Genomic DNA, 24,585 nt, shown 5'->3' on the forward strand with positions numbered 1-24,585 from the left:
AAACTTCCAGCCTACAGACTAGCTATGGTAGAAGTAAGGCAATGTGTTTAGCCAACTACTTAGTTTCCACTTGTAAAATGTGAATAATCTGCCAGCTACAAATTGGCACTTGCCATCTATTGCTACAGGATTAAATCACGAGCTGCTGCAGCTGCTGACCTTCAACACCCCCTGAGAGGAGTTCTGAGTGGAGATCAGGAATGAGGCGCTCTGTGCTCTGGAAAAAACTGGCAGAAAAGGCCTTCAGATAGATATTTTTCAGGAGAAAGTTTTACAAGTCTGACTCTTACATCTTCTCATATCTAGAAAAGCATTAAAACCCTTCATGGTGACCTCTACTCCCCGTGACTAGCAGCAACCTTCTGCAAAAACATGTGCTTGTTTGCATGTAACCCCACCTCCACCAAAGTCACATAAACACCGACCTTCACCCTGGCTCTTTAGGGCTGTTTCCCAGAGCTATCCAAAATGCTGGCTTCCAGGCTATAGACCTCATTTTTCCTCAAATTAAACAACTCACAACTCCTATGTGGTGTACTTTTTTCAGCCAAGAAATCTAATAGTGTTATTGTATTAATTGGGATAATTCATGTAAGTACCTACAACAGTGTCTGACAGTGATAAACATTTAATAAATAAGTAATTATTATAATTATTACCATAAAACCATTTTGAGTCTTTGTCCCTTGGGCTTCAAAATTGCAATTATTTCAATTAAATTATCTTGGTGTTTTAGAAATGATTTAACTTCTAGAACAAACAAAAGCTTCTAATAAGTTACATTTTTACTTAAGATGAATGCAACATTTGTATCTCACTTTTTTTTTTTTTTTTGGAGCAGGAAAAGGGGAGGGTCAGTTAAATTAACTGAAAAACTGGAAAATTTGGATTGGATTTCTCAAATCTTGGATTTCTCAAATCCAAGACCCTGATTATTCTTCCAGAGTCTTTCTTTTTCTCTAAGTAATACTTCAACTTTAAAAATATTACAGGAAGCCAATGTAAATGTTCATTTCCAGCACTTCCTTTTTCCAACTTCCCCCAAAACATGTCTAGACAGGAGGAGAGAATAAACGTAGAAGAAATCAAACCAAGACTGATTTTACCATTATCCCTAGCAGTGAGAGCGTGAGCGTGACCGTGTGTCTAGCAAATAGCTAAGTCCTATTTTGAAGAATTAAATACTTTGAAGGACTTCCCCATCCGTCTAGTGATTAAGACTTCTGCTTCCACTGCACCGGGGGCGTGGTTCCGCCGGTGAGGGAACTAAGACCCCCACAGGCCATGTGGCCACTAAATAAATATATATAACTTGAGAAACTAAACCGAAATCATTTACAAATGACTTTCTCTCACTTCTTTCCCATTTCCAAGTCCTTTTGTGCTACTCCTCCACCCTCGGGGTAAAATTTATTTTTCCCTTAGAGTGAGTGATGCGGGGGATGAACCGAATCTCCCAACACCGCAGTGGGCCCTCTTCTTGCGCCCCCCAAAAGACTTCAGTTGAAGAATGGCCCAACACTTGAACTGCGAGGAGGTTCTTCTGTCTCCGCGCCTTGGGCCAGGTTCCCCTCCTTTTGTTCGGCTTTCCCCGCCTATAGGCTGCCCTACTGCCCAGGGTACCCACACAAAGGTACCGCACACCGGCTCCCAGGTTGTGCGCCAAGTACTTCGAGTAAAGCACGTCCCAACCGATGTGGAACAACAGCTCGACCAATCTGGTGGCTTTCTCTCTGGGTCAAAGCTGAAATCTGCAGTGCAGCGCCCCGAGCACCGCAGTGTCTCTGACAGTCGCCCGGAGCATGCTCAGTCGGCCTGCGGTCAGCGGGCTGTGGCCGGCGCCCCCCGCGGCCCCGGGTTCGCGCCACGCCCCGGGGGATCGCCGCCGCCCTCCCCGGCCCCCTCCCCCCGGGCCCTCCCCCTCCCCGGCCCTCCCCGTCCCTCCCCCGGTGGCGCGGCGCGCGCTCCTCGGCATCCACTAGGGCGCTCAGCCGCCGCGCCTCCCCTCCCCGCCGCCGCCTCCTCCTCCACCTCCGGCGGCGGGCGAGGACTCGTCCAGGGACAGAAATAAATAAATAATTCCAGTCACCCTTTGCTAGCGAGGCGAACTGGCGGCGGACGGACCGCTGCAGCGCCCACCCCAGGGCCGGAGACCGGGTCAAGTAAGTCACACCCCGGGAGGAAACGAGGAGCCGGAGGAGGCGGAGGGGACGCTGGCGGAGAGGCAGGCGAGCGCGCGCCTGTCACCCGAGCTGCCCGGCGAACGGCACGCGCGTGTGAAAATAATGGCCAGTCTGTGACACGCGCGCCAGAGCCAAGTTTGCCGGCGAGCCCTTATATAGACAAAAATCCCCAGAGCGGCCGCCGGAGAGCTGGCGTCACCGAAGCGCGCGGACGGCAACGCGGGACCTGCGGGGGCGCAGGCGGGCGCGGGCTCCGGGCGCGCGCGCGTCGGGGAGGGGCGTCCCGAGGGGTCCCGCGCGGAGAGCGCTCCGCGCCGCGCGCGCCGCCGGCCGCCGGGTGCCCGCACCTGGAGCTCGGGCGCCAAGGCGCCCCCGGCGCCGTGCCCCCCACCCCTTTCTTGGACCTAAGAGTCTCCCTGGCAGGTTCCCACCTGGCGCTTCTCCTCAGCATCTCGGCCCGTGCCCGCCAGCACAGCGGGGTGACCCAGGCCGGAGAAGCTGGGTGTTGGGCGGCGGTGGGCATGGGGGTGAGAGTGTGTAGGGAGCCTCTTCTTTTAGCAGATGGTCGCACTCCGAGAGGCTGGCAAGAGGGGCGAAATACCGGGGTGGGGGGCGGGTAAGAGTCTTTTCTGTTTCGGGTCCCAGGTAGCGTGGCGGGGGCGAGGCAGAAGGAAAGAAAGGTGTGTAAGGGAGAGACACACCGGGGACAGAAAAGAATCGTGAGTTAACGCGGGCGGAGGAGGGCCTGCGCCTCCGGGCTGTTTTTCCTGGCAGAGCTGCGGCGCCACGCTGGGGGTGCCAGGCCCAGCCAGGTAGCGAGGAGGCTAGGGAGGTGGCTCACGTGTGAACTGCCTCCTCGCTCGGGCGGATGCTGCTTGGGCGGCTGCTGTCTGTCTCCACCCCGTTTTTCTCCCGAACTTCCGCGAAGTTGCAGACTGGTCTTGGCAGGGCGGGGTGGGGGTGCGGGGGATTGTGACCGAGGCCACGTTCCCGGTAGGGCTGAGGAGGGAAATTTGTGATCTGCGTCAGGGATGTTAAAATTACACACGCAACACGCGCGGGAGAGGAAAGCTAGGCTGTCTTATCTTCTTTCTCGGGTCTGTTCGGGGGCACAGCGGGGGAGTAAAACCACGAGCTGTGATGAGAGTGGTGCGGAAAAGCGTGGGCTGGAGGAAGCAGTGAGCACTAGCTGCCCTTTCCTGGCGCCCAGTGCGTCAAATTCAAACTGGGAACTCAGGAGGGTGCAGACTTTCAGCGGACCCTTGGCTTGACTGTGCTGTGTCATTGGAATCCCAAGTACGAAGTGTGCATTTTGGGGGAACTTGGCTGAAAACTTAGAGCTGGGTTCTGGGAGCAGAGACTGATGGGGGTTGAATGAGGTGACCCTTTCATGGCCCTGGTGAGGCAATCTTAGCCCCAGTTTCTGCTTCTGGGCACGTTGCGTTTAAAGCAATCTAAGTCAGCCGGCAACGGGATGATCTCAGTAAAAGGGAAAGATTACTTAGGCAACTCAGTGTGTTGTGTAACAGCTCATAAAGTCAGAAATTAGGTGTGTTTTTTTTTTGCAAAATTCACATCAGCAGTTTGCAATTACGTACTCCCCTCCCCTTTGGGCTGTTTCAGTAAGTGAACGGAAATTTTAGCACTTGTTTCTCGGTGTCCAAATTAGTGCCCTTTCCTATAAACGCTCAGTTTATTTGTAGACGTGCATTTACTCTTTTATAACATCTAGCTGATATTTTTGGCCTTGAGCCCTCCTGAAGGGAAAAAGAGCAAAGAAACTTAAAGAAATATCCTTTATGGAGAGTTATATTCTTGGATCATGGATCAGAAGTAAAAGAAGTCTCCTGCAACTGCTTTTCATTATATATTCATTTATCAAACTTTTTTTTTGAGACATTCACGTGGAAAAAGGTAATTAACTTTAGAGTTGGACCTGGATTTCAAGCTCACTTCTTCACTTTTGTAGGATAAGTAATTATTTAACAATCTTATCCTTAGTTTTTCTTATTCATACAATGAAATTAGTGGTATTTACCCCGAAGTGCTATTGTGAGGAATAAAGTGTACTGAAAACACCTGAAAAATAAACTAGCTAAGGTGGTCCAGTGATCCCGAATCCGCCTTCCAATACAGGGGACCGGGATCTTCCTGGTCCAGAAAGATCCCGTATACCTCAGGGCAGCGGAGTCTGTGCACCCCAGCTGTTGAGCCTATGTGCTGCAACTACTGAAGCCCACTTGACCTAGAGGCCCAGCTCCTCAACAAGAGAAGCCACTGCGATGAGAAGCCGGAACACCACGCTCAGGAGTAGCGCCTGCTCCTGGCAACCAGAGAGCAACAAAGACCCAGCGCTGCCAGAAGTAAAATAAATAAAACTATATTTTGATAAAAATAAACTAGCTATTTTTGAAACCCTAAAATCACTCCAGACACTGCAGTATGGTTACAAAGATGAATAAGGTTGGAATTCTGCTCTCAAAAATAAACAAAAAACATCTAGTCATCTGGGCTGATCTGTCCTCTTTGCTGTTTGTTTCCTTCTCAATGGAAGAAGCATGTATCTCAAGGAATTTGAAAGGATGTAGCAATTTTAAAAAATGTAAGATGTGCTCAGAGGCACATTTGAGAAGAGCACCTTGCTTCAGAAACCTGTGTGTTCAGCCCCATCCATTTGCCCTGTTGACCCTGTATAAACAAGTAACAGAGGATTTTCTGTTGTTAACGAAGGCAGGACATTCCCTTCCCTGAAGAATGTCTTTGCTAATGGATTTCTTTCTTTTCTTTCTTTTTTATTTTGAGAGAGAGAGCAGGAAGTTTTTTCTGCACTTTGGACAGACTCATCCCCTCACCCTGAGAGGCCCAAGAGTATAGTCCCTATAACATTTTCTCTATAATGCTCACCATGTTCTGGGCACTGTCTGTTAACTCCTTTTTATCGCTTTAACAATCCTAAGAGGAGGATCTACCGATATTCACATTTACGGAAGAGGCACAGAGAGTTAAGAAGCTGACTCAAAGTGCCCAGCTCGCAAGTGGCCGAGTGGGCTGAGCACCCAGGTGGGCGGTCTGACCCGCCGCTGAGTAGTGTGGCTTCTGCTGCTTGAAGCTGATGGAGGGCAGGCACTGGTCTGCCGTGTTCTTCCTTCCTCGTTCAGTGCCTGGCAGGTGATAGTTCTGAGCAACTGATTATAGAAAAAATGAAGCAAGGAGGGAGGGAGAAACAAAGGAAGCATGAGCATCCTTTCTTGCCCACAACTCTCAGTCTGGCAGGGAATTCCTCGTGGAACTCTGCCCTGGGGGCAGGATAGTTGAGGGTCTTTTTATGATTTCTTTGCCCTGTCCTTCGTTACTTACACTGGGTGAGCACAAGCATAGAAATAACTCAATATGTGGTCTCTGATTCACACTGATGTATAGCAGAGGCCCCCACAATATTGTAAAGCAGTTATCCTCCAATAAAAAATAAACGTAAAAAATCCAAATCTTTCATATTTGCATTAACTCTTATTTTAAAAGGTGCAGAGCCTTCCCTGGTGGTCCCGTAGCTAAGACTCTGTGCTCCCAATGCCGGGGTCCGGGTTCCATCCCTGATCAGGGAACCAGATCCCACATGCCAGCCAAGTAAATAAATGTTTTGTTTTTTTTTAATAATTTTTTTTTAATAAAAAGATCCCCAGGTGACTCATAGGTATAAAGTTTGAGAAGCAATGAATAAATGTCTTTTTTTTTTAAAAAAAAAAAAAGACAACTAGTGTCAGGTATTAAATATTTGGCCTTAAGATGAATAGGTTTTTATTTTTTATTTTTTTAAGATGAATAGGTTTTTATAAGGTTCACTGGTTTATTCTTCTTAACAGATTTTTGGGAACCCTTTGAAAAGCAAAGTTTCTCAGTAGATGGCATGATAGTGCTGAATTGCATAATAAGACATTGAATGAACTCTCACTGAGAGGTCATCCTTGTTGACTTTCTCAAAACTATTTGGATCAAAGTATGTTGGAAATGTGTTGAGAAACAACTGCACACACTAAATCTCCATGAGTAATAGAACTTCCTTTTAAAAACTTACAGAGAAAGCTTCATTTTCTCAATAGGCCCCTGAAATGGTGAATACAGGGTCCTAATCTACCTACGTGGAAGATTCACTTGTTTTTATTAACCTTCATTGAAATCCCAGATAAGTTCGTGAAAATGTTACAAGGCATTGGGGTGACAATTACAAGATGCTGGTGTAAAGATATTTTTGTTAAAAGTTTTGCGCAGTTAAGATAGTCCCACAAAAAATGACATACTCTCTGGCTTAGTAGGGCTTCCCTGGTGGCTCAGTGGTAAGGAATCTGTCTGCCAATGCAGGAGATGCGGGTTCATTCCCTAGGTCGGCAGGATACCCTGGAGAAAGAAATGGCAACCCTCTCTGGTGTTCTTGCCTGGGAAATCCCATGGACAGAGGAGCCTGGTGGGCTGCAGACCATGGATTTGCAAAAGAGTCAGACATGACTTAGCAACTAAACAACAATAATTTGGTTTAGTTATCTGAACTGCTGATTAATGTTTGGTCATGTTTGGAATTAAACCATGGCATTTAATTTAAAAAATTAAAAATTTCAATTGAAAGTATCTAGTATGTAACTAGAAAATATCTACCATTGTAACACAGAACTATTTCTTTAGATAAGTAAAGGTCTGTACAAAATATTGGTATTTTCAAAAAGTGTTTACATTAAACATTGGCTGTTTCATACCTAATAACACAATGACATGTAGTATTATTAATCATCCACACTCCTAAACAGTTTCTAATTAGAGCTAATGTATAGAAGAGTTATAAATTGTAAGAAGCTGCTCTACTAAGTAATTTATTTGAAGACCTATTTCTTTTGGAACTAGATTAGACATGAATAAACGGTAAAACTGAAAGGCATGCATTCACTTGAAAAGTTTCTAAGGGATGAATTGTATTAACAATGTTTGCCTGTGTTTGAAATTGATTCTCCAAAATGTCAGAAACTGAAGTTCTGTCAGTTTTTCTCAAATATACAAAAGGTACATTCAGTGACGGGCTTCCCTTGTAGCTCAGTCGGTAAAGAATTTGCCTGTAAGGCAGGGGACCCAGTTTGATCCCTGGGTTGGGACGATCCCCTGGAGAAGGAAATGACAACCCACTCCAGTATTCTTGCCTGGAGAATCCCATGGACGGAGGAGCCTGGCAGGCTACAGTCTATGGTGTCGCAAACACCACCGCAACGTTCAGTGATAAACAGTGTTTCTCGACAGGTGACAGCGTTGGCATTTTGGGCAGGGCTCTTTTGCAGGGTGTAGGAATGCCGCTTTTACTGCAGGACACTTGGTGTCTGTGACCCCTGCCCTCCATATGCTGATAGTTTGCCCTTAGTCATAATTACCAAAAGTGTCCCCTGACATTGAAGACACTTTTTGGAAGAAAGGTGCTATATGTGATTGAAAATTATTGGCCAGTGAAATCAAATTGAAAATGTTTAAGGAAATTATCTTTGAAATCGGTCTATCTTCCAGTAAGAAATTCTTTTCTGTTTTCTTCAAAGGATAAAAAGAGTAATATCATGTGAAAGTACTTTGAAGGAGTGAGCTCTTCCTTGTAAAATATATTAAGTATTAACATTTTATAATCAGGTTATAACTGACCTCTGAGGCTCTAAATCTTCGCTGACTTCACACTGTCCACAGCCTTTGGTAATGTTGGCACCTGCTGCTGCTTAAACTCCTCTTGATTTCTAGGTGCTCTTTGCGCTTCTCCGACTTCTCTGATTGCTCATTAGTGGCTTCCTCTTCGACCTTCCTTTCATGTCATAGCTCAGCTGGTAAAGAATCTGCCTGCAATGCTGCAGACCCCTCCTGGTTCGATTCTTGGGTTGGGAAGACCCCCTGGAGAAGGGATAGGCTACTCACTCCACTATTCTTGGGCTTCCCTTGTGGCTCAGATGATAAAGAATGCTCCTGCAGTGCAGGAGAGTTGGATTCGATCTCTGGGTCAGGAAAATCCCTTGGAGAAGGGAATGGACACCCACTCCAATTTTCTTGCCTGGAGAATTCCATGGACAGAGGAGCCTGGCGGGCTCAAAGGGTCAGACACGACTGAGCGACTTGCCCTTTCACCTACTCACTCAAGTATGTGCTCCTCAATTTCTGTTTCAAATTCTTCTCTTGTCTAAATTTGATCCATTGGCAAAGCTTGTCCTCTCTTGGACTGTGCTTTGACCTCAGTGGGAGTAACACTCAAGCCATTATCTTCAACCCTGACCTTCACATAACTGTGGCCAGAACTCTCCAAATGCCTGCTGGACAGCTCCCTCTTCTGCGCTGCGGACTCCGCCAACATCCTGTGGTCTCTTCTGAACACTCTTCTTTGCTTCTGTTGGCTCCCTTTCTTTTATTGGTACTAGTATTCTGATCTAGAACGAGAACCTCAAGCCTCCCACCCCCTGCCCCAGCCTTGTATTTTACAGTCAGTTGCTAAGACATTCAAACTACTTCTTTCATCAGTGTCCTCATTTCTGATGATGCCGGGGTCCAGGCACTTTTGACATACTACTTAGACTCACATCCTAGTCTCTTAGCTGATGTCTTTGCTAATACTTTGTCAATGTTCTAGTTAATTCTGTGTGTGCCTCCAGATACTCTCACTGAAATACCCCTCCCTTTCCTGTATGTTAATAACGCTGTGACTCCCATTACCTAGGTCTAAGGACCAACATTGCAATCTCTGTATTTCCGACTATCTTTTCCAGGCTCATCTCCCACTGCCACCATCCTCAGGTCAAACTGAACTCCCCTGTGCCTTATTTATTTTCATTCTGTCTCCTGCCTCCACATTATTGGCCATGCTGTTCTTTCATCTTAAAATGCTCTAACCTCCTGCTGTTTCCATGCCTAGCTTCAACCTTCAAAGCTGGGTGTAAACACCACATTCAGATTTTCTCTGAAGCCTCTGGATAGGTACAAGAAGCTTTTTTAAGACTTCAGTATGTGTATTGCAAACTCCAGGGGACAGTAGAGGACAGAGGAGCCTGGCATGCTGCAGTCCATGGGGTCACAAAGCGTCAGACACGACTTAGCCACTGACAACAATAGATGTGTACTCAGGCAGCCTGTTCTTTCAAAGGCGGTTCCAGCTGTGACTACATTCTTCTTCCTGCTACCGAGGGTCCTTAGCTTTCTGGCACCACACAAAGTAAATCTTTTTCTGGGTTGATTGACAGCCTGTACATTTGTGGTGACAGCTCACGTGTCTTATGTTTTCTCTATGAATGTAACGTATTCACTTTTCTACCTCTTCTTTATGTGACCTGGTTAAGCTTGTTTTTAGGGCCGCTATGTTTCTGGAAGCGTTCAAGTTTAGGAAAGTCCGTTTATGTACAAAATAGTTGAAGGCTGAAAATGGTTGTTTATGAATATAAATGTTTGATCACCTGCTCATGATCCCACTGGCCATTGGTGTCATCTTTTTTCAGATGAAATTAGAAGGTGGGAAATAAAGGCATACAGAGAGATCTGCCTTTGGAAGGACCCATTGCTACCTCAGAGCTGAACATTTTCTTTCTGTGGCCCATTACGCTGAGCATAATGAATGAATAAATGAATAAACACTGAAAGGGAAGAGAGAAGGAAACTCATTTTAAATTTTGTTTACAATTAGAAATTAGCCCCTCAGTAAAATTACTTGTCTTTGCAGATTAATGCCATAAGAGGTAAAGAACCTAACATGCTGTGTGTGTGTGTGTGTGTGTGTGTGTGTGTGTGTGTAATAAGTGAATTTAGAGACCAAAGATGTGACTCTTAGGTAAAGCTATAAAGATTACTTTGAGTAAAAATAGCTTGCCTTTATCCAGGACTTCTACATGCCAGGCATCATTTTACATATTCATCTTACACATTTTTAACTAATTTAATCCTCCAAGCCTTATGAGAAAACATTATTATGACCCTTATTTTACAGGTGAGGGAATTAGGGCCAGAGGTTAAGTATCTTGCCCAAGGTTGTCACATCTTGTCAGTGGAGGGATCTGGTCCTGAATCTATTAACCACAATGTACCTTCTCAATATAAGTATTTTAAAATATGCAATTCTGCACTGGATTTTAAGAGATTCTAGAGGAAGGAAGTTTGAGAAATGTTAAAAAAAGAAAGACTAGTCGAGGATAACAGGGCTTGATCTGTTAAAACACAGAGTTGGAAGAATGATAGGACTTCCTTACTCTTTAAAGGAAATATCTGGAACCAAACTAAAAGGCTTCGAGAAAATAATGACCTCTTATCACTTGTGGACTCAAGGAGGCTGGGGACCCATTAGGGACTGAATAAACAGTAATTCCAGGATTCCGTCCCTTCAGGACAGGTAGCAAGATGATGGGGTGGGGGTGTGCAGAGGGTGGCAGGACTCCTGTGCATACTCCAGGCTGTGGGCAGTGGTGGGTACATGAACAGTGGGGCTGGAGAATTCTCATGGATCTGTACCTGTCACATCTGCCGTGAAGTGGGATTTGGAGTAAAGCCTCTGACATATTTCAAGCCGGAGAATGTAATCCTTTAATAACAACTATTTATTCATCCACTGTGCTCCAGACACCGTTTTAGATGTTAGAGATGGCTGTGAATAAAACAGTAAGCTCCGTTTAGTCTTGAGTCCCACACATCATGGAACCTATTTTCAAAGCAAGTTTAGGCAATTTCTGTCTTTCCATCAGCTATGTGTAGAGCGCCAGGGTCCTGTGCCCTCTAGTCTGTCTTATTCTGTGGGTCTCTCTTTTCTCTTTCCCTTTTTCCTCCATCACCGTGTCACATGTTGGGTCAGAGTCTTTGTGGATAGATAGACAGACCTTGGTGGAATTTTGATTTAGCCACATCTCAGCTGTTTAACCCAAATCAAGCTATGTAAACCTTCAGAGCCTCAGTTGCCTCATTTTAAAAAATGGAAACAATAAAGCCTATATCACAGGATTGCTGCTGGAGAGTAAAAAAATAATGCAGGTAACATAAGTGGTAATCACAATTATTTTTCTTTTATCTCTACTAATATTTTTGGTGCATTTTGAGGCAGAGCCTCTTTATGTTTGAAAAATCCTCTTCTGCGCACAGTTATTTATGAATTATAATATTATTTTCACAGCCTGATCCAAGTAAGAAATTCAAAGAACAACAACTCATTGACTTGATAGTAATATGGGTGTTTCCCATATAGACAAAACTCTGTTTTTTTTTTTTAAGAACTCTGGGTTTTGACACATACAGGAAGATAATTCAGCATTGATATTGATGCTGCAAAAATATTTTTAAGTGCTGAATTTTTCGCATAGACACAAAATTAGTAACATCAACTGGGAATATATCCCAAAGGAGTTTTAAGATGGAAATTCCTGACTTTCCACTTAGAAGTAGTAGCACATATGAACACATTTAAAGACTGTGGCAAAGGGAAAAACAATAGCGATTATGCTATCACGATTTAGAGGTGTTTTTTCATACTAAGATACAAACCTATGTCAACTATTGTTGTGCTTTTTTTTAAAGCAATGTTTAAGTGCTTCCTCTGTGTCTGATCTTTTAAGAATAGAATTTCTATTCCTCATTATTACCAAGTAAGAAATATGCAGGTAGAATAAAGACTCAGCTAGAGGAGGCTGCCCGTTAGAGAACCCCGAAGGTCAATGTCTCAGTAGATGTTCCAGTGCAGCTAGGCTGCTAATGGCAACTAGATCTTGCTTGCATATGTTAAGTCAATTTAAACCAGTAAATAATTGAGCATTGCTCCATGAAATAATCTGCACAAAGACTAGAAAAGATTATGTCTAAGTCATCTTTCTTGATCTTCTTAAGGAGACTAATTTCAGAGACATTCTCTCTGTGGGGAGTTAAAGGAACAATCAAGTAGGATTGAGTGTCAAAATCATAGAACATTGATTGTCTACAACATGGTTAACCAAGTGTAAATAATCCTTGAGCCTCATCTGACCTCCTTCCTGTTTATATAAATACAAAGTTTTCTTCTGGAATATAGCCACACCCATTTGTTTCTGTTTTCTGTGGCAGATTGAGTTCAATAGTTGTGATTAAATCTGCTAATCCTAAAATATTTTTCAGTTTAGAGAAAACTTTCAGTTTAGAGAAAAATATCCTGCAGTTTAGAGAAAAATCTTTCAGTTTAGAGAAGTGTATTTGTTGACCCCTGCTCTAGGATTCCAGAAGGAGACTTTGCTATGTAATGGAGTGATCAAAGAAAGCTTCAGTGAAAGAAGTGGAAACGTCCTAGAGCTGAGAGATGAATAGTCTAAGTGAAATGAGGTCCATAGCTCTTAACTCTGCCTCTTGAGGTTCAGTTATTTGTAATGTCCTCCTTTTTCTGTAGTGCCCCTTCCTAGTACCATATGAATTCCAGGTATTTATTGTCTGGTGTCTTCAATGTAGCAATAAAATGCTTGGATGTGTTTTCCTAAAGCTATGGCCTCTTTCAGAAGAAAAACAGTCAGTGTACCAGTTTCTTTTTCTGAACTTAAAAAGTGGCAGATACTGCAGGAATATTTGCATATCACTAATTGATAGGACAGCGTAATAAGTAGGTAGGAAAAGGTGAACAATTCAGAAGAAACCGCAGGGGATGTAAGACAGTGTAAGCCCGTCCCCCGTGGACCACGTTAGCATCTCTCTGGAGAGTCACCTGGCCACTCTGCCCTGGGGAGAACATGAATTACACACAGCAATGGCCTACGACTGGAGGATTTAGTAATGTCAGATCTCAAGTTCATCTAGAAATTGTTTCCTTTTTTATTGTTAATTTTCTTAGTAACGTGGTAATTTAAAGATAAAAACACTTCAATGAGGAAGCATGCAAAATTTATTGTTTTAAATTTATTTTTACCAATAACAGTTTTATTACTCTATTAACCTTTGTGGGCCCGTTATCTACATGTGTTTTCAACTATTTCAAAAAAGGCCATATACACTTATATAGCGGTGTTACCAATTTAAAAATCTCATTCTAAATGCTTAGAAACCTAATTATTACTGTTTGTTGGGATACTTCAGTATCAAAATTGTTATGCATATTTGATCTGTAACTTTCATTTAAGAGGAAACGTTCCCTCCAACTTTTTAAGGATATAATCAGTTTTAAATTGGGCTTCCCCAGTGGCTCTACAATAAAGAATCTGCCTGCCAATGAAGGAGACAGAGGAGACACAGGTTCGATCCCAGGGCTGGGAAGATCCCCTGGAGAAGAGAATGGCAACCCACTCCAGTATTCTTGCCTGGGAAATCCCGTGGACAGAGGAGCCTGGCGGGCTGCAGCCCATGGGGTCACAACACTATTTTAAATTATTTCACATTTTATTAAACATCTTACTTTACTAGTTTTTGTCTTAAAGCAGTACTACTAACGTCTCCTCAGCTATACAGTGAGATACTGCATTGTGGTCTATAAAATCTAAATGGAAAGATGTGATTTTTTTAGTCTTCTCTTGGCATTCAAAGGATTTACATACTTGGGAATTTGAAAAGAAAGAAGAGAAGACACATATTCAGAGATATAGCTGCAGGGGCTTACATATATCACCTCACATAATCCAGAAAGTCATTATCTGACAACATCAACAGCCCTGTTACATGGGTATCCTGTATTGTTTTCACTAATTTAGGAAGAAAGGGAGCATCTGATGTGTCAGGGGGGTTAGCTGTATTTCCAAAATCCATATTTTCCCCTCTGTTCCATGTAGTCTTCGCAGGTAGGAGTAGACTCCTCCCTCTCTGCACACACATTTTATAGAGAAGGGAAATTGTGGGGAAGATAATAGAGAAACACTTAGAATTCTGTCCTTCTTGAATGTGCTGCTTTTAAAAGAGTCCTGCTTTTAAATATGAAATTCACACCTGTAAGTCTTTCACACAAAACAAACCAAACATTAAGAGGACAAGAGAAATGTTGGCAAAATTGCATCTTGTCTCTCTTTCGTATTGTCTTAGTCCATTTGGGTTGTTGTGACAAAATACCACAGCCTGGGTAGCTTATAAACAGCACATTTATTTCTCAGGGTTCTAGAAGCTGGAAGTCAGAGATCAGGGTGCCAGTGTGGTTGGGCAAGGGTCTGCTCTGAGTTGCAGACTCTTAGCTGTGTCCTGGCACCGTGGAAGGGACTCTGGAGCGCTGTGAGGTCTGCGTCTGTGTGCTAAGAGGCTGCAGTCATGTCCAGCTCTTTGTGACTCCCTGGGCGGTAGCCCCCCAGGCTGCTCTGTCCATGAGATTTTCTAGGCAAGAATCCTGGAGTGGGTTGCTGTGCCCTCCTCCAGGGGATCTTCCAGGGGTTGAACCTGCTTCCCTTATGTCTCCTGCAGGCGGGTTCTTTACCTCTAGTGCCACCTGCGAAGTCCTCTGGGGGTCTATAGCAGAGTACTAATTCCATTGATGAGGGCTCTATCCTCATGACCTAAACACCTCACAAAGGCCCTACCTCCTGAAATGATTGCCTTGGGCATAAGATTTGATCATGAGTTTGGGGGACCACAAGCATTCAGACCAGAGCACGCATGAATAATCCTTCTTTCAAAAATGTCAGCTCTGTGAACTGTGCATGTTGGGATGGATGCTAGTACCAAGAAATTGAGAAGAAATGGAGAACAGTATTTAATGAAGGCTATGTTTAAATAAATTGGGATCTGAATATTGTTCTAACCTTTTTTTTGAGTACTTGATTATGCTTTTTAAAATAGGTACATTCAGTTCCAATTATACCTTAATAAGAAAAACTATTCATGTCACATTTAAAAAAAAAATCTTAGTAATAATTGGTTCATTTAAGTACCATAACTTCATTATACTTAAAATTCATTGCAAGAATTCATCTTATACAGAGTCCATTTCAAAAGGACTTAGGACGTTTCCCACTATAAGCAATTTAGCTCTTTACATAGCCTCGTTATAGAAACAGGAGCATTCGACTGTAGCATGTTGAAGACGGTGCTGTAATGAAATTCCAACATCATTGTTTTAAAATGTATTTCTTTCATAGAAGAACAACTTCAAAATACATAATTGAGGTACTACATGTTTTAAAATGTGAGACAGTTGGAATGAATGCTCTGTCTTGTTTATCCACTAACACACAATGTGAATGGGACCTTTCCTTGCCATTGACAATAGAATGTAATTTGTGCATTGCAATTTAAATGTCCCTTCCTTGACCCGCAAAAGATATCCAATCAAGGAAGGCTGGGAAAATTATAAGGTATTCTTACCACCTACTGAGGATTTTCCTGGTGGTTCAGACAGTAAAGAATCCACTTGCAATGCGGGAGCCTTGGATTTGGTCCCTGGGTTGGGACGATCCCCTGGAGGAGGGCCCTGAAACCCACTCAAGTATTCTAGACTGGAGAATCCCTATGGACAGAGGAGCCTGGTGAGCTACAGTCCATGGGATCGCAAAGAATCGGACAGAATTGAGCAACTAAGCACATATACATACCACCTACTGAATAGTATTTTCTAGCACAGAGTTGATGGGGAAAAAAGGAAATGCTCCCTTGTTAACGGAACACTTGTATGAATAGTCTAGGGGCTTCCCGGGTGGCACAGTGGTAAAGAATCTGCCTGCCAGTGTAGGAGATGCAGGTTCCATCCCTGGGTCAGGAAGATCCTCTGGAGTAGGAAATGGTTACCCACTCCAGTATTCCTGCCTGGAAAATTCCGTGGGCAGGGGAGCCTGGTGGGCTATTGTCCTTGGAGTCAAAAGAGCTGGCCACAACTGAGAGACTGAGAACACACACAGATTCAAGTTGAAAACATATAGGATTATGATCAATAATCCTATTCAGTTCAGTTCAGTTCAGTTCAGTCACCCAGTCGGGTCCGACTCTTTGCGACCCCATGAATCGCAGCACGCCAGGCCTCCCTGTCCATCACCAACTCCCGGAGTTTACTCAAACTCATGTCCATCAAGTCGGTGATGCCATCCAGCCATCTCATCCTCTGTCGTCCCCTTCTCCTCCTGTCCCCAGTCCTTCCCAGCATCAGGGTCTTTTCCAATGAATCAACTCTTTGCATCAGGTGGCCAAAGTATTGGAGTTTCAGCTTCAGCATCAGTCCTTCCAATGAACACCCAGGACTGATCTCCTTCAGGATGGACTGGTTGGATCTCCTTGCAGTCCAAGGGACTCTCAAGAGTCTTCTCCAACACCACAGTTCAAAAGCATCAATTCTTCTGTGCTCAGCTTTCTTCACAGTCCAACTCTCACATCCATACATGACTACTGGAAAAACCATAGCCTCGACTAGACAGACCTTTGTTGGCAAAGTAATGTCTTTGCTTCTTAATATGCTGTCTAGGTTGGTCATAACTTTTCTTCCAAGGAGTAAGTCTCTTTTGATTTCATGGCTGCAGTCACCATCTGTAGTGATTTTGGAGCCCAAAAAAATAAAGTCTGACACTATTTCCACTCTTTCCCCATCTATTTGCCATGAAGTGATGGGAATGGATGCCATGATCTTAGTTTTCTGAATATTGAGCTTTAAGCCAACTAAGGAGTATCAATTAATTCTGAAAACAAATATGATATCCCCAAACAATTTATTGGGATGCGAAAACTTTCTGCAAGGACTGTTTTGGCTCCTGAAATGGACCATCCATCTTTTGTAATCAAATAATTAATGATATCAGAGAAAGTGTTTCTGATATGCTCTTTATGTTAAAAAAGGCATCAGGATAATGCAAGGTAGTTGAAGTGCCATGACATTTTTAAATTGAAGTATAGTTGACTTACAGTATTATGTTAGTTTCAGCTATATAGCAAAGTGATTCAGTTTTATATGTATATACATATATTTTTTCAGATTCTATTATAGGTTATTATAGCATATTAAATATAGTTCCCTGTGCTATACAGTAGGTCCTTGTTTTTTATCTATTTTATATATAGGAGTGTATATTTATTAATCCCAAACTTATAATTTATCCCCCTCCTTTATTCTTTGGTAATTATAAATTTATTTTCTATGTATGTAATTCTGTTTTTGTTTGTAAGTTCATTTGTATAATTTTTTAAGGTTCCACATATAAGTGATATAATGTCTTTGTCTTTCTCTTACTTCACTTAGTATGATAATCTCTAGGTTCACTTTTTAAATTTATATTAATAGAGAATCGAAGTTTGCTTTTAAAAAAAAAAAGTGTATTATATGCCAATGCAGACGTCCCCTTCCTACATTCCTGGGAATTCTCTCAAATTCCTAGAAATCTGAAAATAAAAACACATACAACCTCATAATTTTTTAATTTTACAGCTTGATTTTTGTTTCCAGTATATCAGTGATCACTACTAAAATCTTTATTTTCCTTCACTTGACACTGACTCTTACCTTTTTTTTTTTTTCTCACATTTTCTTGTAGGAGTAGTTTCCTGATAGGATTGAAAATGGGTGTGTGCAGAGAAGTGTGTGCCAAGATTGGCAGACATTCAGATGCTAGATTTGTTGCCTCTGTGAAACTAGCCCACCATGCAGTCACACAGTTGTGCCAATAATAATAATGCCAGCAGAGTGACCAGGCATTTGTGTCTCTGGTGACCGTTCCAGTTATAGTGTCATGGCTGCCGTTGCCATTACTCCAGAAATCCATCTTTGGCATGTTGCTGAACGAGTGTCCTAAGCAACATAAGACATTTATGCTCCTGGCGTGTATGTTTTCTGAACACATAACATGTGGATTTACCTGTGAGCTTTATAAAGTGCTGGAGAGTCTAAAAAGATGTTCCTGTTGGAACCTGCATGTTGCCTCATCTTGGACCCTGGCCTGGTTCCTGCTCCATGACTTGACTCTGTTGGATCTTGGCATTGACTCTGGCCAGCACCTAGTGACTGCCCTCTGAAATGCCCTTTGGCTTTACTGGAAGGGGAAACTACAGATAACGGTCAGGGGAACCTAAAAGTTTCCAGAAGCCGACTGACAAAGAAAACCATAAAGAACATGCAACAGCATGATGCCTAAAGTAACTGGCTTGTAGATTTACCACCCTGGGCTGTAACCTTTAGCTATCAATACATAGAGTAGGAATTTCATTCTACAGCATTTTACTTGCTATAGAACAGAATTGGAAGCACTTTATTAAAGTATTTACTGAAGGTAGGAAGCACTCTGATAATACCTAAATAACATCTTTTTATGGGAATTCTCTGTTTGCTTCTGACCAAACTGTTTGGTCATTTACTTCAAACAAAACTGAAAAAATTAGACAGCAGCAACAATCATTTTTCATGTAATACAGATATTCTGGGTGGTCCTCTAAAAGTGTCCAATTTGTGTTTGTCCTCTATAGATAAGCTCTTCATTTTTCCTAAATTTACTTTAAATTTTGATAGATATTTTAGTTTTTAACGAAAAAAATTCCAACATTTTTTCATGAATACAAAAAAGGAAATATTGTGAGTTGATTTTTAAGTTATTAGCCTTTTATTGTGTAAAAATTATCTTCTTATCATCTTAAGACTACTTGTTTCTATTATTAATATTTAGTTATTCAAGTTGTCTCAAGTCAACTCTTAATAAAGGTAAAAAATAATATTCAATAGAATGAGGAAGGGGAATTGGGTCACTTTTATTCTGGAGAAAGTTGTAGTCCATAGAAATCAGGGGATTTCAGCATTTACGCAGTAAGCCCATTACATGAGGAGAACTAAGCTATGTGTTATGCGTTTCCACATTTCCTGTAACATTCATTGTATAAAAGGTAACTGGAACTCATTTCTTTTATTATACTTAATAGCATATTTTCTAGCATCATTACTCAGTTAAAAGTCATATTCTGCTTGAGAATTTACCTAAAATCAGTAAGACTTTGCATATTTTGTTATATGTTGTGGCATAAATGGACTTCCCAGGAGGCACTAGGGGTAAAGAACCCGCCTGCCAATACAAGTTATGTAAAACACGTGCGTTCGATCCCTGGGTCGGAAAGATCCCCAGGAGAAGGAAATAAATGGCCACCCGCTCTAGTATTCTTGCCTGGATAATCCCATGGACAGAGGAGCCTGTCGGGCTACAGTTCATGAGATCTCAAAAAGTTAGACATGTCTGAAGAGACTGAACATGCACTTGGCATAAATGTATTGTTTGGTGAGGTGGATGGCTAACTTCATTAAATAATTAATCTAGATGTTTTTCTAATGCATAGTATTTTGAGTTAATATGTGGTGTGGATGAGATCACTTTTTAAAATTTTAGGATAGTGTTCTTCCTAAAGAATGAAATAAAAGATCTAACCTGCATATGTTATTTTCTATTTGACATGTCTTTAGTCATGTGAATATATTTCCTAGATTAATGCATACTCATAAGATTGATAAAGGTAAAATGGTTTATTCTTATTCAATTATATCCTCATCCATCATAATTTTTTTAACGTATATAGGTGGTGGTGGTGGTTTAGTCCCTAAATCGTGTCCGACTCTTGTGACCCCATGAGACTGTAGCCCGCCAGGCTCCTCTGTCCATGGGATTTTCCGGGCAAGAATACTGGAGTGGGTTGTCATTTCCTTCTCCAGAGGATCTTCCCGACCCAGGGATTGAACTCAGATCTCCTGCATCTCAAGCAGAATCTTTACCTACTGAGCTACCAGGGAAGCCCCCACATGTATAGGTATCAGGTATTTATTTATTTTTAATTAATTTATTCAGTTATCTTCTGGCTGTGCTGGGTCTTTGTTGCCACACGCGGGCTTTCTCTGGTCGTGGTGAGCAGGGGCTCCTTTTTGGCTGCAGTGGCTTTTTGCTGTGGAGCACATGTTCTGGGGCGTGTGGGCCTCAGGAGTTGCAGCTTGAAGGCTCTGGAGTGCAGGCTCAGTGGTTGTGGCACGTGGCCTTATTTACTCCTCAGCACGTGGAATCTTCCCAGGCCACGGATTGAACTCATGTCCCCTGTCTTGGCAGGCAGATTATTACCCACTACTCTACCAGGGAAGTCGTCATTCATCATTATTAATGTACCCATAAAACACCACTTGGCTTTGGACAAATTACAGCCCAAATTACACTCTGTTCGGGTAATGCCTAAGTCCAGAATTTTCCAAACTTGATTACAGATGCCATTTTTGAACAGAACTTCGCTTAATGGAGCACCACGGAGGAAATAGTGCCTGGAGGAAAGACCTCTGTGTTTAAACAAAATAGAATTTTGAAAATATTATTTATAAAGTCCTACATGTGCCTGAAGAGTAACTGAATTTGGATTTCATTTCCATAGTCAAACATGTAATATATTCTAAGGTATTTTGCAATGCATATCAAAGTAGGTGGCCACTGTCTTTTTCCATAATAAAACGCAAAGCATCAGGGTCATATGGATTACTAAAATTTTTGTGTTGCTATAATAATAATAAAAGCAAAATGATGTGGGGACTTAATTTTTGAGACCCGTGGTCTGGCCTAATCTACTCAAAATAATGCAAATATAACTTCATTATTAGAGAAGTAAATGAACACATCTCATGTGAGGTCACTATGGTTATTTTGTTTATTATTCATAGACTAACTTTGATTTCCTAAACCTTGAGGTTTTTAATCATTAGGAAAACATTTATTTTACTGACATTTTGCCCTCTTATTTCTATGAATTGCCACATCATACATAGAGGCATTCTAAAATTTTGAACTCCTTTGATAAAATTTATTAATTACTAAAATATAGCTTTATTTTACTATTGTTAACTGACCACATTTTATGTAATTGTGTGGGTTTTATGTGTTTTTCTTTCTTTTTTTTTTTGCCTTGTGGGAGGAAAAGACATTTACTGTGTATTGCAAAAATATTAAGAAAAAAAATATTGGAACCATTCCCTGACATGTAACCCAAAATTATCTTTCCTTTTATAGCTGTATAGCATTTATAGCTTGTGGCCATATCACTAAGTTGTGTAATTATCAATACAATTTATATGCTTATCTGCTATACTTCATAGATTTCCTTAAACAGGCAACTCAGCATCCCTAGATCATTTTTCTCACCATATTCTAAAGCTTTATTGTTTATACCTCATACTCAAACATTTGTTAAACCACATGGCTGACCAGTATAGATTTCTGTGTTATTATAGATTTAAAAATATAGATGCTTGGTATTTTTTTGCTAGTTGTGTTGCCATATAAGCTCATTCCATACTTTCTAGCATGATTGAGACAAATGAAATTAAAAATATAGTTGTACTCAATAATGGGGCTAATGCACAATGGGATATTACTCAACTATAAAAAGAATGCTTTTGAGTTGGTTCTAATGAGGTGGACGAACCTAGAGCCTATTATACAAAGTGAAGTAAGTCAGAAAGGGAAAGACAGATGTCATGTCTTAACACATGACATCTGCAGTGGAGATGCAGACATAGAGAACAGACTTTTGAACACAGCTGGGGAGAGAGAAGCTGGAATGACTTCAGAGAATAGCATTGAAACATAGGCATTGCCATATGCAAAGTAGATAGCCGGTGGGAATTTGCTTTATGATGCAGGGAACCCAAAGCCAGTGCTCTGTGACCACCTGGAGAGGTGGAGGGAGATGGGAGGGAGGTTTTAGAGGGAGGGGACATTGTATACCTATGGCTGATTCATCTTGGTGTATGGCAGAAACCATCACAGTATTGTAAAATAATTATCCTCCAATTAAAAATAAAATTAAAAAAAAATAATGGGGCTAAAAGATGAGTAAAAGTCACCTGCATTCAAGGCCCAGAACAGATTTCCTACATGTTGACTAATGTTTGGAAGTCTATAATCAGCACACTAGACTTTCCTTCCACATTTCCCGTACCCTTCAAGGCAATGAAAATAAAGATCATGCAAAAGCTAATTCTTTTAAAGTATAATGTTCCCCTTCAAGTCCAAAATGCATGGAAGTTAACAGTACTAATTGTTCAGTAATGACACTCTTATTGTGTGTGTGATCTCTGATAACATGTACATATTAAGGTCAAGAACTTCCAAAGAGAAAACGTTATGTCTTTTGACCATTGACACCATCATTCCCCATCTTCCTACCTACAATTCACTTTTTCCTTGGTTTTGTGGGAATCGCCTATCTACCATTAAATTTTGGTGCAAAAAGTGATGTCTTTGACTTAGAAATACTGTTTTACCTGGATATTGGCTGTGTTTTCTATGTAGAATTTTTTTCCAATATAATTTTGTGATTTATATATATTTTTTACCTGCTCCTATATATTACCATTTACAACACCTGATTATAAAGAAAATTTTCTGGGAAATTTTATTTTATAATTTTTTTAAACTTGTCAGCTACCCTAAAATATTTTACATGTTAGGTGTATCTAAATGAACATTTAAAGTCTTTGAGTGACTTCTTCCTTAAACTTGAAGATTCTACCAGATACTTTCTATTAATTTCTATTAATACTTTCTATTCCATTTCTATTGAAGTGGACATTTAGCCTTTACCTAATCTGATGTGTGAGGTAAACCCTCTTCCTTTTCAGATTAGTAGGATTTTAATGAAGGCAAATTTAAATTATGGGCTTCCCAGGTGGCTCAGTGGTAAAGAATCCCCCTGTCAATGCGGGAGACACAAGAGACATGGGTTCGATCCCTGGGTCGAGAAGATCCTCTGGAGGAGGAAATGGCAACCCCTTCAGTATTCTTGCCTGGACAGGGGAGCCTGGCAGGCTACAGTCCATGAGATTGCAAAGAGTTGGGCATGACTAAGTGGCTGAGCACGCACAAATTTATATTGCACTTTTATTGAAGACTTGCAATTTTACAGTCTGTCTGTGTAAATTGAATCATGCACTCAAAGGAACTTAGAGGTTATTTAAACCCATTATTTCACCCCATGTGTTAATCCTACTGAATCTGTTAAAAGTGATTATGTAGCTTCCGTTGATGGCTGTGCAGGCATACAGAGAACTTAACATCTTACAAGTATCTCATATTTTTCTTAGCCAGTTTCATCTGTTAGTAAGTTTATTTCAATATTGCCTAAGAGGGAAAACACCTGTGAATTTTTTTAATCTATGAATTGGAAACATTCACATCAGAAAGGCAGGTCTTTAACCTCTGCTGACACATCCTAAGGAAATCTGCAGACCCAGTGAGGATAACCATGTGTGCATCATGTGATGTGGGCTGAAGAAAGCGGAAATCATGGGCACTGAAGTTGTAAGAAATTGGTACCTCTGACCTAGTGGCTGTTTGGCCTGGGCAAACAGAGGAAGCTGCCAGGCAGAGAGAGGTGGAGCATATGCTCATGACAAGCGATTACAACCACGTTATCATAATGACGGTCATGTACTGAATGCATACTGTCTCAGACGCTGTCCTAAGCACTCTGTCTGTGGCATCTTGTCTAATACTGTAAGAATAGTACTGCTACTGCTTTTCTTTTTTAAATTTTATGTATTTCTGTTTTTTTGGCTGTGCTGGGTCTTTGTGGCTATGCTCAGGCTTTCTCTCCTTGCAGTGTGCAGGATTCTCGTTACGGTGGCACCTCTGATTGCAGAGCACAGCTTCTAGGGCGCTGGGGCTTCAGTAGTTGTGGTACCCAGGCTTAGTTGCCCCAAGACATGTGGGATCTTGCCGGACCAGGGATGAACCCGTGTCCTCTGCATTGGCAGGCAGATTCTTAACCTGGCTCAGTGGTAAAGAATCTACCTGCCAATGCAGGAGATGCAGGAGACAGGGGTTCCATCCCTGGGTCAGGAAGATCCCCTGGAGAAGAGATTGGCAACCCGCTCCAGTATTCTTGCCTGGCAACTCCCATGGACAGAGGAGTCCAGAAGGCTACATTCCATGAGGTTGCAAAGAGTCGGATGTGACTTAGCAACCAGGCACCCACGCAAAGTTCACAAAGGTCATAAATAATGGAGATAATATTTGTGACTAGACACTAACCCGGGAGTCCTCATTTTATCTCTTAGGTTATGGTCAGCATCTGAACCGTTCAGGGCGCTATACAGTCAGAGAAGGCAGCTGCCCGACAACTCTGCAGTTGAGTTCTGTGTTGATACCGTTTTTTGTTTTTCTCCCGCCTTTCCTAAAGCTGTCTGTGTGTTCATGCTAAGTCGCTTCAGTCGTGTCCATCTCTTTGCGAACCCATGGACTGTAGCCCGCCAGGCTCCTCTGTCCATGGGATTCTCCTGGCAAGAATACAGGAGTGGGTTGCCATGCCCTCCTCCAGGGAATCTTCCTGACCCAGAAGTGGAACTCCTGCCTCTTATGTTTCCTGCATTGGCACGCAATTCTTTACCACTAGCGCCACTTGGGAAGCCCTTTCCTTAAACTAAATTGAGTGAATTTTGATTTCTTGCAACCATAGATAACCTGCCCATGAGATCGATTTCATTATTTACTTTATTCTAGGTTTTGCCTACATGAACAACTCTGAG

General features: G+C 41.9%; 2 protein-coding genes across 3 annotated transcripts in view; both read left to right on the plus strand.

Moving 5' to 3' along the window:
* The first annotated feature begins 1,510 nt into the window (after positions 1-1,510).
* Positions 1,511-5,912, plus strand: LOC122427819 (translation initiation factor IF-2-like). The gene is made up of 3 exons (XM_043447533.1): positions 1,511-2,039; positions 2,100-2,799; positions 4,320-5,912. Exons 1-3 carry the CDS (start codon positions 1,511-1,513, stop codon positions 4,414-4,416), a joined length of 1,326 nt encoding a protein of 441 aa, XP_043303468.1. The 3' UTR covers positions 4,417-5,912.
* The window catches only part of SLC16A7 (solute carrier family 16 member 7), a 180,794-nt gene continuing 158,165 nt past the window's right edge, over positions 1,957-24,585 (plus strand). The window contains exon 1 of one of the 2 annotated variants that reach the window (XM_043446714.1): positions 1,957-2,162. The gene's annotated coding sequence lies outside the window, so the exon portion shown is untranslated. The remainder of the gene's footprint in view (positions 2,163-24,585) is intronic. The other variant, XM_043446710.1, reaches the window with a different exon arrangement.

The sequence above is a fragment of the Cervus canadensis genome, chromosome 25 (genome assembly GCF_019320065.1).
Source record: "Cervus canadensis isolate Bull #8, Minnesota chromosome 25, ASM1932006v1, whole genome shotgun sequence".
In the NCBI taxonomy this organism is placed as follows: domain Eukaryota; kingdom Metazoa; phylum Chordata; class Mammalia; order Artiodactyla; family Cervidae; genus Cervus; species Cervus canadensis.

What these genes read in the sequence shown, in the direction of transcription:
- LOC122427819 (XM_043447533.1), top strand. Translation starts at nt 1,511, where the DNA reads ATGGCCCAACACTTGAACTGCGAGGAGGTTCTTCTGTCTCCGCGCCTT. An exon ending in CTCCTCCTCCACCTCCGGCG is followed by an intron (nt 2,040 to 2,099) that starts GCGGGCGAGGAC and finishes ACCCTTTGCTAG; the next exon opens with CGAGGCGAACTGGCGGCGGA. An exon ending in AATACCGGGGTGGGGGGCGG is followed by an intron (nt 2,800 to 4,319) that starts GTAAGAGTCTTT and finishes CTTCCAATACAG; the next exon opens with GGGACCGGGATCTTCCTGGT.